General features: G+C 55.7%; 1 protein-coding gene and 1 long non-coding RNA gene across 3 annotated transcripts in view; one reads left to right on the plus strand and one right to left on the minus strand.

Annotated features, from left to right (window-relative positions):
* The window catches only part of RGMA (repulsive guidance molecule BMP co-receptor a), a 43,114-nt gene that overhangs the window by 13,784 nt on the left and 13,719 nt on the right, over positions 1–15,611 (minus strand). The window contains exon 2 of one of the 2 annotated variants that reach the window (XM_070618866.1): positions 12,699–12,814. The exons of the other annotated variant lie outside the window; for it this stretch is intronic. Within the exon in view, the coding sequence (XP_070474967.1) occupies positions 12,699–12,814 (116 nt within the window). The remainder of the gene's footprint in view (positions 1–12,698; positions 12,815–15,611) is intronic. 2 annotated transcript variants of the gene reach the window in all.
* On the plus strand, positions 2,898–3,489 carry LOC139083310 (uncharacterized). The gene is made up of 2 exons (XR_011539930.1): positions 2,898–3,002; positions 3,208–3,489. It is a non-coding gene; the product is annotated as an uncharacterized lncRNA (long non-coding RNA).

Genomic DNA, 15,611 nt, shown 5'->3' on the forward strand with positions numbered 1-15,611 from the left:
AACAAGACAACCCCAGAGGGGGCCTGGCGGCTCCTCCCACCACCCCCAGGTGGCCACAGAGATCGCTCTCCATCTGCCTGTGCACTCAGGAGCCAGGCAGGGCCTCCACTCCTGGGCAGCTCCACGCAGGAGTGAGCTCCTCCGGCCCCTGCTCCCTTGAGGTCTTGCCGATGCCATTGCTCAGCCGTCTGGAGAACGTTCTCGATGCTATCACCCAGGACACTGGCCATGTAGGGTGATGGGCAGAATGGGCAGTGGAGGGATGGTGTCCGGCTCAAACTCCTGCTCTGTCCCCTATTAGTAGTTGTGGGAACTTGACTCTGCCTCAGTTTCCTTGTCTGTGAAGTAGAGGGCTGCCGAGGATGAAATGGGGAGATGGACATGGCATGCCTGGGATGCAGGGGACATTCCATAAACAGGGTCCCTGACAAATGTCTCAGAGAGGGGCAAATCCAACCCCCTGTGAGGTCAGAGGGTAGAAGTCCCAGATGGGGGATGGGAAGGGCATTGGATGGAAGCCAGCCCTCCGCTGCCTCCCCGGGGGGGGGGGGTCCCTGCTGGTGCCCGGGCCGGCCTTTCCACCTGGATTCTGATCAGCAGACTCTGGGCAGCCCCCTTAATCCGCTCGCTGACCACCCACGTGCACGGGCTCACCCCCACAGCCTACCTGGCTCTGTCCAGGACCATGACTGTCTGGGGGCCACACTTCCCATTGCACCTGGGGTGGCTTCGCCCCTCTGCCTCACTCACCACCTAACTTTCACTGCGGGGGGGGGGGGTCCTAGGGACTGAGTGTATCCCTCCAAAATTTACATGGTGAAGCTGTAACCCACCAGGTGATGGCATTGGTGTGTGTGTGGGGGGGGCGTTGGGAGGTAATTAGGTTTAGATGAGGTCATGAGGCGGGTCCCCCACGATGGTATTAATGTCCCTGTGAGAAGAGACAGCAGAGCTCTCTCCGCCACGTGAGGACACAGCAAGAAGGCAGGTGCAGGCCAGGAAGGGAGGTCCCCCCAGATACCCGCCATGCTGGCACCCTGCTCTCACACTTTCAGCCTCCAGAACTGTATCCTTGCCCCTCTCTCTCCTCCCCTCCCTGGGCCCTCCCGAGTCCCCTCTGCAGGAGCTGCCAGTGCCATTCAACAGACAGGCAAACCGAGGCCTGGAGGCGCTCAACAGCCCTCTTCTCCCAGGTGCTCTGACACAGGTGAATGCAAACCACAGCCTCCCCCACAGCTGCTTCCTCCTCCTCCTCCTCAGACCTTTTGTCCTTCTACACACACCAGGCAGTGCCCAGGGGCCACAAAGACAGAGATAACAGTTCTGCCCTCGAGGGGGCTGACTGGGGAAAGGGCTGTGTACCCATGAGGGCATCGGGCAGCGGGAGTTGGGGAGCAGAGGGGGTGGGCACACGGGCCGGGCCTCACCCCACAAAACAAAAATAATGACAATGATAATAAGACTGGCACCCCTTGGCCTGTGCGGATTACAAATTGCTTGAATGTTGGATCCTCACAACTCCTCTGAGTCATGGAGCAGGAATTTTTATCTTCATTTTAGAGATGCAAACACCTCTGGGGCTGGAGCCAGCCTGGCCCACCCAGCCAAGCTTTGGGGCTGTTTCTATGCTTTTCAAAGTGTGTTTGCCATACCTTCTTGGGACACAGGCTGAGAATGATCCAGCGCCCCAAATCCCCAAAAGCATGGTGCGGTTTCCCACGCCCAGCTCCTGAGGCACAGCCATAGCGACCCCTCCACTCTCAGGGTGGCGACCACCTGCCAACTGGATCCTGAGCCTCCTGCACAAAGGCCTGCGTGGAGCCCACCAGGAGCAAATGTGCTGTGAACGGATCCATCCCTGACCTCCTGGGTTTCCTCAGCACTCCAAACCCTGGGGCCTTGCACATCTTCCTAAGTGTTTCAGAGGAACCAGAGCACTCCCATCAGGGATGGAGAAGCTATGGATCAGGACCGCGGAATGCTCGTGAGGCACTGAGCGCGATGAGAGCTGGGACCAGAATTGAGGGCTCCCATTCCCTCTGCTGTGTCTCCGGGTGGTAACGCAGCTCCCCTGGGCCTGTCTGCCTAAAGTGGACGTTCATGGAGCCATCATTTCCTGGGGGGCTCGGAGAAGGGCGTAGGGAATGCCAGGGCTGGACAATCCCCATGGGCGTTGAGCTGAGGGGCCCCTGACCCCCACGGAGTCATCCTGCCACCCCGTGTCCACTCCCGTAAATCACGGGCCGAAGGAATCCCCAGGTCAGGGACCTGAATGTAACCTGGCCCAGCATCAAAAGGAAAGGCTCTGGGCCGTGGCGTCACCTGCCAAGGAGACCCCAGAGGGGCTTGATTTTTATGTGCCGTATCTTTCTAAAACAGCACAGGACCTGAATTCCAGGCCATAAACTTTGGACTGTTCAGATGTGAGCGTCCAAGGAAGCAAGCACGGAGAGGAAAGTCTGAGCATCTGAAACAGATCTTATTGCAACTCGTGCGAGCAGGGGGAGGACACCAGCTTTGCAGAGCAAGCCACTCTTGGTGCTTTCAGGGTGACGGAAGGCCGCCAGCTGCCCCATTCCTGCAGATGGCAAGGTGGCCCCTTCTGGCCTGTCGGCCACCTCTCAATGGATCCAGGACAGCCAATGGGTGCAGAGTCAGGGGATTAAGGAATCTGATTGGTAGTTAAGAAGTTCTCCTGCGCTTCTATTTCCATCGCAGACACTGTGTCCTCAGGCAGGAGCAGCTCTCAGGGCCTCCGCTAACCCCAAGTCCTTGGACATGCAGGAAAATGCAAATGCGCCGGCCGCGCAAAACTTTCTCCTCCTCAGAAGCGCACGATGCACGTTTCGTTCTGACCCAGACCTCTTGAATCTTAGAACTTTTAGGATTAGCTACCAGGGGACAAAGAGAAGAGAATCCAGAGGCTGCAGACAGTGGCCGGCCTGGACTCACCAAGAGGAAACCCCGAACTCCCTCCAGAAGCGGGGAACTTGGCTCAAAGGGTGGGGCGCAGGCCTACAGGCTGGGGTGGGCTCCCTGACTTACAGGGCTGGGGGGGGGTGCCTCGGTACTAGGGTTGGGACCCTGGGCAATCACTGGACCCATGTGCTCCTGACTCGTGCAATTAGGGCCAGAGCTCCTGGTTTCTCTGTGCAATCTGCTTTATCAGGATCACTTTGTGACCAGACTCCATGTTGGCTCCACAAGGTGCACCATGGAATTTCAGAACCTCATGCCTGAGGGACGCCAGAGGTCATGGTTTCCACCTCCAGCCTCCACGGCAGGACATTTCCCTGTAGCGTCCCTGATGGGTGAGCATCAGGCCTCCACTGCCACTGGAACTCTGCAGGGGCTGGGCTAGCCCCTCCTGCTGTGGAGGGCTCCAGCTGTGAACCCACATCTGCCTCCTAGGGACTCCATGGGGCCTCGGTCCTTCTCTAGAGCCACAGAAAAGGCTCAAATATAACTACCTTGCAAATATTGAAAACAGCCCCTTGGCTTCCCTGTGTCACCCTCTTTGGCTTCACCCCCGGCCGCTCCTCTCTGTGGGCCTCACTGAACTGTGTGTGTCATCCATCAATGCCCCAGCTCGGGTGCCACCTCCTGCTCACGAGTCCCCTGAGAGCATCTTTGTCCTGGAATCCTCTGGCTCCCACACTCCAAACTTAAAGCTTCTGCGCCCCGGGGCCCCACCTAAGTGCACACCCCACGTATGTAACATTTCACTTTTGGGGGAGGTGGGCTCCAGACTGTCCTCCTTGTGGACTGAGCCACGGCTGCACAGCTTGCCTGACAATTCTTTTCCTTTAAATAGCAACCCAGAGCCTCTTGGAAACAGAAAGATGGGGGCAGGGAGCTAGGAGCACCAGCTGTACCAACCCAGGCGGGATGAAAATATTTATGCACCAGTGCAGCATTAGCTGCTTTCAGAGACCTCCTTTGAACTGTTAATCAGGCCCAATCTTTCAGAATAATAGCCTGATTATTACCGCCTTGTTTGCATAACAAAGAAGCCCAATAAAACTTACTGAGGGGTTCTGAGGGGGTGTGCAGGGTCTGCCCTGAGAAAGGAGTCTTAGGAATGTGGTGAGCTGCTTCACCGCCTGAACCCAGGAATAAAGACAATGCAATCTGCCACCAAGAAAAGCCCAATAGACCAATAAATTACCGGCGTGCAAAGGAATTAGATCAGGTTTCAGTGGCCCTGTAGGAGGGGTGGGGTGAGCCGGGACAGAGAAAAACCTGCCTCCCTTAAAGGCGTACAGCTCATTCTGAACACAAGCCCCACCGTCAAGTTGGTTGTGTCCAACTCTGTGGTCTGCGTAGAAACTGCCTGAATCCACTACTTGCTGAAAGTTCTGGACCCTACCTCGTGCTCGGGACTGTGCTCCATGCTGTTCCTGGAACAAGCCCCAGTGAGTTTCTGTGCCCAGGTAGAGTCAGCCAGACAAACTTCTGGAATGCAGAGCAAACACGTGTCATCAAACCCACTAACCCACAACAAAGATGTAAGAACCGAGGTGTGAGAGGGTGTCAGGGAAGAAGCATTTCAACCAGGTCTTGAAGGGAGAGTGGGATTTGACAGGTGATGGCAGCAAAGCTCCAGAAGCACAGGGGGCCTCCAGAAGGGCTGAGACTGGCTGGAGGTGAAATGCTGGTTGATAAGAGCGTAGCCAGGAGTTTGAGTCAGACACAAAGACTTGAGTGCCACCTGTGCCCATTATGAAGCAAATATCACTCAGCTTCAAGCCGCTTTCCTCTGCTCTGTGTGGGGCTGGGACTCTGCAAGCCCTGTGTCTCTTGTCACTCAGCTCCCTGCTGGATTCCACCACAAGGGGGCACTAGATGGAGGGGGAAGACTGGAAGCCCAGAAGTACTGAGAACAGCCAGGCAGCAGCCCCACAGACCCTGGGCCCCCGGGGGGCTCTTCCCTTTGTCCCTGTAGCCAGAGGGGTAAAAGCCACTTCCTACAACTGTGTGTACCTCAGTGGTCCCCCCGGGGCCTTTCAGTCCTCCCACATCCATCTAACAATATCCATACAGGAGAGTTCCCTCTGTGGAAATACCCCGTGTGGTTTCTATTTTCCTGACTGGACCTTGATGTACTCTCCAGCCTCAGGATTTCAGATTAGATCCAGCTGAATGTGGGGAGCCCCGGATAATTTTCAGTAAGTCCACAGCATGAGCAGAACACTACGTAGGAAGTGGTGTAACTTCAGAGGTGACGGCTTCAGCTGGGATAGCAGGCAGAGCAGCTTAAAAGAGAAATCACTGCACAGCCTCAGTGGAAAGGCCAGCACTGCAGCCTGAGACCTCTGTGTCCCTCGTCCTCACTGCCCGCCCGCCCTAGACAGCAGTGACGCTGAGGCTCCCCTCTCAGCAACATGTTGGGGTGTAGGTCCTGAAGGAGGGGGAAAGGGAGCACCAAGCTAGGGGGGTCAGCCTGCTCGCGCCCGGCGTGAAACCCACGCTGCAGCATCAGCAGAACGAGCAACCGGCCACTGTCCCCCTCCTGTCCCTTAGCACTGAATCCAGGAGGCGAGAGCGAATGGATCTAGTGCCAATATTTGGCAAACTTTGGCTTGGGCCGTATTCCGGAGTCTCTTTGCTTGAGAGATGCCTGAGGCTGCCTGTTTGTGTCACTCCTGTAGGAATTTCACTTGACTGTCCCGATGTAAACATCCAGGTGTTTGGCATCAGATGCCGAAAGGAACACACCCAGGTGACAGGCTGGATTTTTCATCCAGTGCAGCGACCCCAGCTTACTTAACCCACGAGCAGCCAGAATCACCTTTCCTAAAAGGCATTCTTCCCCCGGTCTAGCCTAAGACTGTCCCAGGGAACTGACCGAGCCCGAGACTCCAATGTGTCTCCCACCCTCGAATGCACGAGGACTTTGCTCGGGGGCTTTCTCCAGGAACTGGACTACAGGAGAAAGAGCAAGGCAAGAGGAAGTTTCTCGGAGAATCTCAATCGACTTAGGAAGGAGGGGCGGAGGGTAGGTTGGGGAGCTGGGGGTTAACTCACTGCCAAGTGTGGGCAGAGGTGGCCCCACTCACCGAGCTGAGGCAGGAGGCACTGCCCCCGTCACACCCAGCCAGGGCCACTCTGCCCCAGCCTCCACTCATGCCAAGTTGCAGCAAGAAACCACGCTGAGTGCCAAGGAAAAGGACACATCTCAGCTTTCCAAGCTGGACACCCTCCCCCAGCTCCCACTGGGGCCACGTGGAACGTTCGGAAGCACGTGTGTTGACCCTCAGGCCCAAGGCCACCAGCAGGCCTGTCATTCAGGTGGCGGAGGGCCTCTCTGGGTAAGATGGACCCACGGTGGGCAAGGGCCAGCACAGGATCCATGCCAATACCATCCTGTTCTAGGGCAGAGAACGAAGCTGCCCTGGGTTCCACAAGGAGGGTGATCCATGGCAGAGACATCACTTTTCAGATATGCAAGCAGCTCGCACGTGAGCATTTTGCTCCTCCAGCTGTGAGGCCGAACCCCTTTTCCTGAGTCTCAGGATGGCTCTGGAAACGATCATTTTCCCTCCTGGCTCTACCTCCAGCAACCCTGGCTCATCTGCTTGGCCGCTGCAGGTCCAAATGCATTTGAAGTGGCTTCTCTCCCTCACTGCCATCCGCGGCAGTCCCTTCTCCTCCACCTTCCTCGTGCAGCGGGAGGGCAAAGGCACGCCAGCTGGGCACATGCCCGGCGGGCGCGCACATGTGTGTGAGCCTGTGTTCACGGGACATTCCTCAGCGTTGGGAGCAATAATGGGCTCCTTTCTGCAGGGCCCTGGGTGTAGAGGGATCTCTGTAATAGGCGTCTCGGTATTCTGCCTGCTCGGGTGAAATGGTGCATGAAATGAATAAATAAGCAAAACCCAGAAGACATAAATCTGACTTGGGAAAATTTGCACAATGACAGCCCTGCCAATTTGCTTTCCCTGACCTGTCGCTGGGTGGCATCTTCTTCTTTGCGATGCTAAGCCAGGGATGGATCAGGGAGCAGAGAGGGCCCCTGGGAGGAGGCAAAAACGCGAGATCCATGGAAAATGGGGTCCCTCTTCATTCTGCTGTCTAAACATATCTCCAAAGTCTGTTTCTTACTTTTTCCCTGCCTTAAAGCCTCATGTGCTACACAGCACAAAGTCTAATATGCTACATGGCAAATTTAATAAGTGTGTTTATCCAGAATCTGGTATATGGAAAAGTGCAGAGTTTGGGGTTTTTCTCCTGGCTCTGCTGCTAACTGGCTGTGTAATGTCAGGCCACCTCTCTGACCCTCTGATTCCTCATCGGTACAGTGGGAATGATGATGCTCATGGGGAAGGTGTGAACATCTCATGAGGTGACATATTTAAAGCATTTGGCAGAGTGCCTGGTACACTGCAGCCACCCAATAAATGGAAGTGCACTAAAAATTATTATTTTCCTTCAAATGATTGTCCTTTTGGATAGAACAATATAAAGGTATTATAACTTGAAGGTTGTTCATGAGTGTTAATTAGTGATGGTTGCCTATGGGAGGCTGGAATTTGGGTTATTTTCATTTTCATATTTATCCTTTTTGGCCTTTAGATTTAAAAATGAGTACTGTTTTTATAACCAGAAAAAATTATTTTGGAAAAAAGATTGAGGTATCTCGGGAAAAAAAACCTTGCGGTCTCTGTTTATTGAGCAAAAAACAAACAGAAATGCAAAAAACCCCTAGGGCCCTGTAGTTCCTAGGACTGTCCCGGTGTGTTTGGGGTGGGGAGCAAGGAGAAGGGTATAAAGGAATAGCAAATGGGGTTTCTACTCTTACAGACACAGCTGCTGGTTTGGAAGAGGACAAAAACCCAAGACTCAAGAAGCAACGAGGCCAGGAGGAAGTGCAGGTGTCAGCAGCCGAAGCGACAGGTATCCAGGGCATTGGAGAGATGGCATGGCTGTTGGTTGAGGGTCTGCACTGGACCCCAACAGATGGCAGTGAACTTGGGCCTCGATCAAATGGATAGGCATTCCATTCCAAACCGGGTAGTGGCACGAACAAGGCCCAGGGGCTGCCCATGGGTAAGGTGGGGTGATAGTGGAGTACGGGGAAGCCAAGTGTCACCTGGAGCCTGGGCATGTGCTGGAAGCCATGGAAATGAGGCCCAGGTGGAGTGTGGGGCCAGAAGTCAGAGGATGCTCCCTGACTTCTGGATGCTCAAAAGCGTCACAAGGAGCTACAAGTTCCTGATGCTCAAAAGAGTCACGAGGAGCCACAAGTTCCTGAACGGGAATTTTAGAGCAATTCATTTGGCATCTTGGTGTGTGTCTGTCAGGGGTGGGCAGGAGGCAGGTCCTAGAGCTGGTCAGCTGCTTGTAGCAAGGTGATAATGGAAAGAGGCAGAAAAGGGTGGAAGAAGGACCCCCCCAGCCTCAGGTGACGGGACTGAATGGAGAGGTCCACCTCACCCCCAGGACTTGAGGGTTCCAGGCAGTGTGGTCTCCAACAGACACAGGCCAGGCACTAGTCCAGTGAGCTGGAGGGGAAGAATCTAGGGTGAGCAACCATCCTGATGGGCCCAGGACTGAGAGGGCTTCTCAAGACGTGGGGCTTTCTGTTTCAAAATTAGGAAAGTCCTGGGTGAACTAGGATGAGTTGCCCTAGAAGAAACAGGGCCTTCAATTTTAGGCAGGTTGAATTTAGCCAAGCATGAAAACAGCATGGCGCCTAACCACTTAGCCAAAACATAAAGTCGGGTTCTCTGCCCAGTTCTGTCGAAGGCCTTGCACATTTCACCAGAGAGGACTTTTAGCAGGAACCACATGCCCCCCCCAAGATGTAAACTGGTCTCCGTCGCATCCTCTTCCCTCCACAGGGTCCCAGGACCCCCTCTTCCCCATCTCACTGAGTGTCCCTAACTGGGCCCATGGATCACCTCTCCCCAGTTCTCCTTTGTGCTCTGGGTGAATGCTAGCAATTTCTCCAACCCTGCCGAGAGGTTTTCCGTCTTAATCCAGAAGGAACACCAGCGATGCTCTCCTTGCTCCCCAATCCACCCTCGGGGCCTAAGGGGCCAACTGCCCATAGATTATCCATCGGCCCTCCTGGGGAGCCAAGGCTCTGCCCTGCAGACCCCTTGGTGTGTCACACACCGGCCTGCTAGCTGGCTCTGCTGCCATCTGGCTCTTGCAACTTGACATCATTTCATTCTCTCCCTTGGGACACACAGTCCTGCTGGGAGCGCAACAACGTGGTAAGCAGGTTGACTTGCTTGCACGTTTCTGAACAGTAGCTCTGGGAGAAATACTCTCATCTCTACAATGACACACACGCACAGAGGGCCTGGGTCTCCACTAAGGACTCAAAGTAAAAGGAGAGAAACAAGGGAAAAAGAAAGGCTGCAGGGCAATAATTCTTAGAACAGCGCTCCTCACACTTGTGTGTGCATCGGAAGTCCCTGGAAGCTGTGTGCAAGTACAGACTGCAGGGTTCCACCCCAGAGGATCTGCTTCAGTCGGTCTGGGATGGGTCCAGAACTTGTCTTTCTAACAAGTTCCCAGGGGAGGCTGGTGCTGCTGGTCCGGGGACCACACTTTGAGAACCACCGTGTTAGAGTATAGCATCCATATGCAGTTAACGGGAAGCATGCCAACGCGTCTAAAACGGATGCCTCTGATGGAGTTCTCTTAGAAATCTGTCTTATTAAGTCACAACGGTTTCAAAGTTTAAAAAGTATCTATTGATTGTGTTTTGAAAAGGCTGCTATTTGTGGAACACTCTTCTAAGAAGCCCTTTTTGGCCTCAACACTCCCCTCCCCTGACCCCCACCAGCAAGACACGGCCACTCTGTCCATCCCCTGTAGGCACAGCATCGTCCAAGCAGACACCCTGACGGCTCATGGGACAGCGCAGAGCCCTTGTCCCTTCATGGGGCTGGGGTCTGCCTGAAGGCAGATGTGGCCTTGCTCAGTCAAGGGCCCCAAATGCTGTCAGAGTCAGGAACACAGTAGGTGCACCAGACACAGTGAGTGAGTCCGTGTAAACACTCTCAAAAGACACAAGCCCTCTCAGTCTAGAAGAGGTTAAGGCATCTTTCTCCACATAACTATGTCCAATTTAATTTGTCCTCCTATGGGTTTACTCCTGGCAGCCGTTCAAGCTGACTAGCACTGAACAAACCTATGCTTTCACGGGGCTGCTCCAGCCAGATTCCACCTGTCTTCAGGGGGCGAGGCCGCTGCCCAGGGGGCCCAAGTGTCTCCTGCCTCAAAATGGCCAGCGTTTCATTTTTCTCTCGATCGCCCACCCTGCCCTCCTGCAGACCTGCAGGTTCTCTGACTTTACCCCAGAGCGGCCTCTCTGGCGACACCTCAAAGATGACAGTCCATCTCTTTGTTGTGGAAATTTCCCATTTCCTCCCTTACTCCTGAAACCATCTTTTGACCCAGGTTTCTTGGGCATACAAGTTCTCAGAGCCGCCCGTGCATTTCGTTTGGGGATACTGGAGGCTCACTTTTCAGTAAGGTGGGCAATTTCACTAAATGCGGCTGTCAAGGCCTCAAATTAGGAGCAACATTAGCCGGTGGGCATGACAGTGCAGCAAGCTATCTGTTTTATCTGCAGCTTTTAGTTACCAGCTTCGAAGCCAAAAAGAAATGGGCTGCTTAGAAACAAAAGTGATGGAATTCAGGCTGTGAATGACATAACCCACCAGCTTCGCTCACACTATAGGGAATACTTTAAGATAAAGTTTTAAGATGGAGAAATGACCTGAAAAGCAACAAAAACACCACCAGCAGCCCTTGCAGCTCCCTCCGAACTCTGAGTCCCTCGCCAGCCCTTCCTTCCTCTCTCTCCAGCCCAAGAAGTTAGCAAGTGCTGCCACTTTAAGAGCGGGAAGGTGTCGTTTTAAGGGCCTCTAAGCCCCCCTTCTCAATTTCAGCTTCGAGCTGAGATCACATCCCCCATGGCAGCCAAGGGACAAAAGCCATTTATCAACCCATCTGATAAAACTTCCAGCGGGCTGGATCTTTATCTAGACCAAACCAAGATGCACACAAATTGCAAACTCCTGTTTCCCCAAAAGGGGGATTTCTTTTTAAAGAAAGGGGTTCACTTTTTATTTGATGTTTTTAGCTCTTGGGAGAGAACCAAATCAGCCTTTCCCCTAGACCCTTCTGTCGTTGGGGAAACTGCCTTCTAAGAGAAGAGGAGGACACCCCGCTGCCTGACCCACTATAGAGGCTTTAATAATCCTGGGCGAGGAGGACGGGGACGGAGGGCTCCGTGGGGCACTCACCGCGCCCCCCCATCTTGCCCTTGCCCGGGGCCTCCCCCACGGAATGCGGGGCTGGGAGCAGGTTCCGGATCTCCCGGACGCCCTTGGGGCGCACAGCTGCTGAGTGAGACGGGGCGCGCCAGAGGTCCCAGAGCAGGGGAGGGGCGAGAAGGTAAATTGAGGCCTCGCCCCTTACCGCTGCCTGCATACCGCCGGCCGGGAGCCCCAGCTTGCAGCCAGGCCGAGGCCAGACTGCCCAGTTCTGCCAGTTCCTAAAACCCAGTTGGCTGAGCAGCAAAACGAAACAACCCAATCTCGGTCTAACTCAAGTCCTTTCTTGCAAAGCTAGGTTGTGCGCGGGGGCTACCGGATCTGAGTCCGGCTGCTGAGCGAGACAAGCTCGCATCTTTGCAAAAAGACACCTTGGAAACCCGCAACGCAATGACACCGGCCGGAAGATCTCGCCTTGCGACGGGGACCATTTGGTCTGTGACACTGGGTTTATTTGTATTTTTAGCAAGAGGAAAATGGGTATAATGGGCTTAACTGACGTTTCCAAGGCTGTGAGTAGCATATGGCAAAAATGACATAAAGTTTTATGAAACATTATAAAGAAAACAGACCGGGGATTTAAGTTTCGTGCCTTCCCCCTCCCCCTGAAAGGGGGGGAAAAAAAAAGTAAAGAAACTGGAGCGTTTGGGAAGGAACAAACGCTTCTCTGTGGAGTTGGTCTCCCTTCCCCCAACAAAAACAAGAGGTCCGGGCTCGGAGGAATTTGAAAGCAGCGATCTGCCAAAAACATTGTGAAAAACTATGGGGGATTCATTGGAAACAGATGGGCTTTTTCAGCTTTAATTCTGAAATTCTCTCCCTTTCTGACACAATAAAAACAAACAGGGGGCGACGCGAAATGTTATCAAACAGGAATACGGGCTCGGTGGAGCCGGGTCCGTGGGCATCCCCGCGTGGGCGCGCGCGTGGGGCGGGACGGGTCCCGGAGGAGGGGGCGGGCGGGGACTGGTGTGGGACCTCAGGGGCTCCACCCCCGGGTACCCGGCAGGTTTGCAGACTGGTGGGCGAGAAGCCGGAAAAAGTGCCCCCCGCACTGTGTCCAAGCCTCCCCCTTCTCTCTCTCCTCCCCGGCCCCTAAGGGGCGCCTTCCCGGTCCCCCCCTCCTTCGCGGAAGGAGGGAGGCGCCGCCGGCCCCTGTGACCTCCCCGCGCGGCTCCTTTTCCTTGCAGCCCTGGCGGGGGTCCCCCCGGGCATCCATCGCGCCCTCGCCGGGGCGCGCGAGAAACAAAGACCCGTGGATATGGGAGGCGGGGGCCCGAGGGGAGCCGGGAACTTCAGCCCCGACTCGCTCGCACACATGTGGCCCAGTGCTGCGACGAGGCGCGAGGAGCGGGTGCGGCGGCCCGGCCAGCTGTGCCCTGGCCAGGGGCAGTGCCTTACCTGCGGGGAAGCTGCAGAGAAGGAAGGCGAGGGTCGGCCAGAATCCCAGGGCTGAACGTGCTGCCCCTCTCCCCATACCCATCCATCCAGCTCGGCCTGTTACCACTAGCCTCTCCCTGGAAGAAGAGTTTAGAAGAAAAGAAAAGAATAAATCACGCTGCGGAGAAAGGGCAGCCTCGCTCCGCCGGCGGGAGCAGCGAGCCGGGAGGCTCGGTCCACCTCGGCCGCGGGCGCCCGGCGCGCCCCCCTCCCCGCGCGCCCCTCCCTCGCCATCCATCACTCCGGCCCCCGCCAATGTCGGCGCGGCCCCGCCGCCCCCGCCGCCGCGCGGCCCGCCCCCTCGCGCTCGGGTTTCAGCGCGGCCCGCGGCGGGTGGAGGGACGAGGAGCTGGGCGGGGATCGAGGCGGCCGGGCTGCCGCGCTTTGCTGCGGGGACATGGGGAACCGGGGGCCGGGGGGCGCGCCCCGGGTCCGCGACCCCCGCGACTGTCGCGCAGAAAAGGCGCAGTCCCCCGGACGGCCTAGCCCTGCAGGGGGCGAGGGCGGCAGCGCGCCCCCGCAGTCTTCCCCATAAATATCCAACCCAAGTAGAAACTGCGCTTCGAGACAAACCCCAGGTCCCCTTTCCAACTAGACTGCCGTCCTGAAGCCGCCACCGACACCCCCTGGCTCATTTCTCTCACTCAGATGTGTCCCCAGTGCAGGAGGCTGAAAAATCCGCTTCTGAGTTGGCCGGGGTTGGCCGGGATGGCCCGCTGGCTCTCAGCTACTAACGCACCTCGAGGCTCCCGCCCGCCGTCGCCCCGGGGCCACCCACCCTGCCTGGCCTCGGCCGCCTCCAGCATCCCCTCCAAGCACCTCGCCGCTTCCCGAGGACTTGCCCTGGCTGCGCTTCTGAGTTGGGGGCCTTCGAGCCTGACGGAGGTGGCTGGAGGACAGCTGCCACCTCGGGGGAGGTGCGGGTACAGTGGTCCCCGCGGTGCGCAGAGCCCGGCAGCCCCGAGGCCACCAAGGCTGCTTTTGGGAGGACATTAGGTTGGTGACTTCCCTTAAGTTGGTCGCTTATTTTTCCAGGAGAAAAAGGTCTCCTCCCCAAGGTTCCCTGGGCCCCGCAGCTCTTCTGCCGCTGTTGGGGTATTTAAGAGACTGGCAACTTCCCCAGAAAAGCATCTTTTGAATGGAACACAAGTAGGCCAGAGCAAGTGTCTTTAGTCAAATTAATTCCTCCCTGGGCCCCCCTCACCTCACTTCCAAGCCTACTCATCTGGTGCTTTGGAAAAAAATTCTGAGTTTTGATCCAATTGAGATGTTTCTCTTAAGTGCTATCACAGTCCTCACTCGCTGAAGGCCACACAGGCTGCGGGGCCGCGTCTGGGTTAAGGCTCTGCGCGCCAGGAGGGGAGTGCAGCTCCAGAGCAGCAGGCTATGGGCAAGAGGAAGAAAGCTCCCTGTCTGTGAAGACAGCCCAAAGCACTGATGCTTGTGATTCTGACTTCCACAGATCAGTCAAAGGGGGAAAGATGCCCCAGCCAGCTGTGCCCCGGGGCAAAGGGAAGCTGTTGTTTCCTTAGGGCAAAAGGCCACGGTGGCACTGCTCGCCTTCACAGTTGGGGTGCCACCGTATTTTCCTCAAATATTTAGGCCTCAGTCCAGCAGACTCTAATTATCATTCCCCTCAAACGGGAATTTGAAGCCCCGGTTTGCAAAGTGTGACAGATTTGTCCAGTGAAAGCCACCACCTCAACATCCAGGTCTCGAATGCCGTTCTCCTCAAGCTCGGCCCCTCCTTGGGCCAGACCCAACACTTTATTCTACGGAATCACACGACGGCCCTGGCACACTGAGGCAGGCACACAGCCAGATGGCACAGATGCACCTCTGAGGTCCACCAATGAACACCATGTGCTGGACTCCGCCTTGCACAAGTTAGTCCTAAAGCTTCTGGCTAATGAGAGAGAAGGGGTCCATTAGCATTCCCAACAGCCCCAGCAGTAAATCATCCAACACCATTGCAGCAGCATCTTCAGGTCGGAGAACATGGCCCAAGACCCAGCAGAGGCCGGGCAGGCTTCAGACGGCCCGAGTGCGGGCCCTTCCAGCACTGTCCTTGCCCAAGAGTGGATCATTGGCAGCAGGACTTTAAGCCTCTATGCCTCAGTTTCTTCATCTGTAAGGGGCAGGCTGATAATATCGTCAGCCCCAGATGGCAAGTGAATACAATTCGGGAGGGGCACCAGGCCATGGGAGCTCCCCAGCCTTCCTGCTATGGGATAGACCGCCATTTTGGAAGGAGATCCAATTCTTATGACATAAGCAAATAATTTGGGAAAGGGATGCAAAGGGCTTTTTCTCTCACAAGGAGGAACATGTGAGGCTGAAGTTGGACATCACAAAAGTGCAGATTTGGCCTTTACACAGTTTGGACTCTCAAGACAAATCCAGTCCCAATACAGCAGTATGGGGTCGTGCTGACCTCGAGGAATCTGTCTATACCGGCCAAAACAACCAGCTTATTGACAACTCCCGAACTCTTTGCCAGAGTAAGAAATTCTTGAAATGTTGGGTTTTGGAACTAGCACTCCACTCGCCATAGAAACTTGCTTAACTCAAAGCGCAGTGGACTTGAGACAGTCGGCTCCCATTGTGGAGTGTGATCCCTCACTTGGTCTCCCCTGGGAGGCAGCCTGGCCTCGGGGTAGAGACCTCTCTTGCCTGGCTCTTGCTCCCTTCTCCCAGCCCTGGCTGTGGAGGCCCCACCTTGGAACCCTCGCCCCCATCTCTCCCTCTTCACCTTCAGGGGCTAGGGTTGTGTGGTGGAGGGGTAGGGGGCATCTGAAAGGCCAGCTTCTGCATAATGCATAAGGCTGAAGCCCTCCCGGGGTCAGGAGTGGGTGGGGCCACAGCTTTCCCTGC

This window comes from Equus przewalskii, chromosome 1 (assembly GCF_037783145.1).
Source record: "Equus przewalskii isolate Varuska chromosome 1, EquPr2, whole genome shotgun sequence".
NCBI classification, from domain to species: domain Eukaryota; kingdom Metazoa; phylum Chordata; class Mammalia; order Perissodactyla; family Equidae; genus Equus; species Equus przewalskii.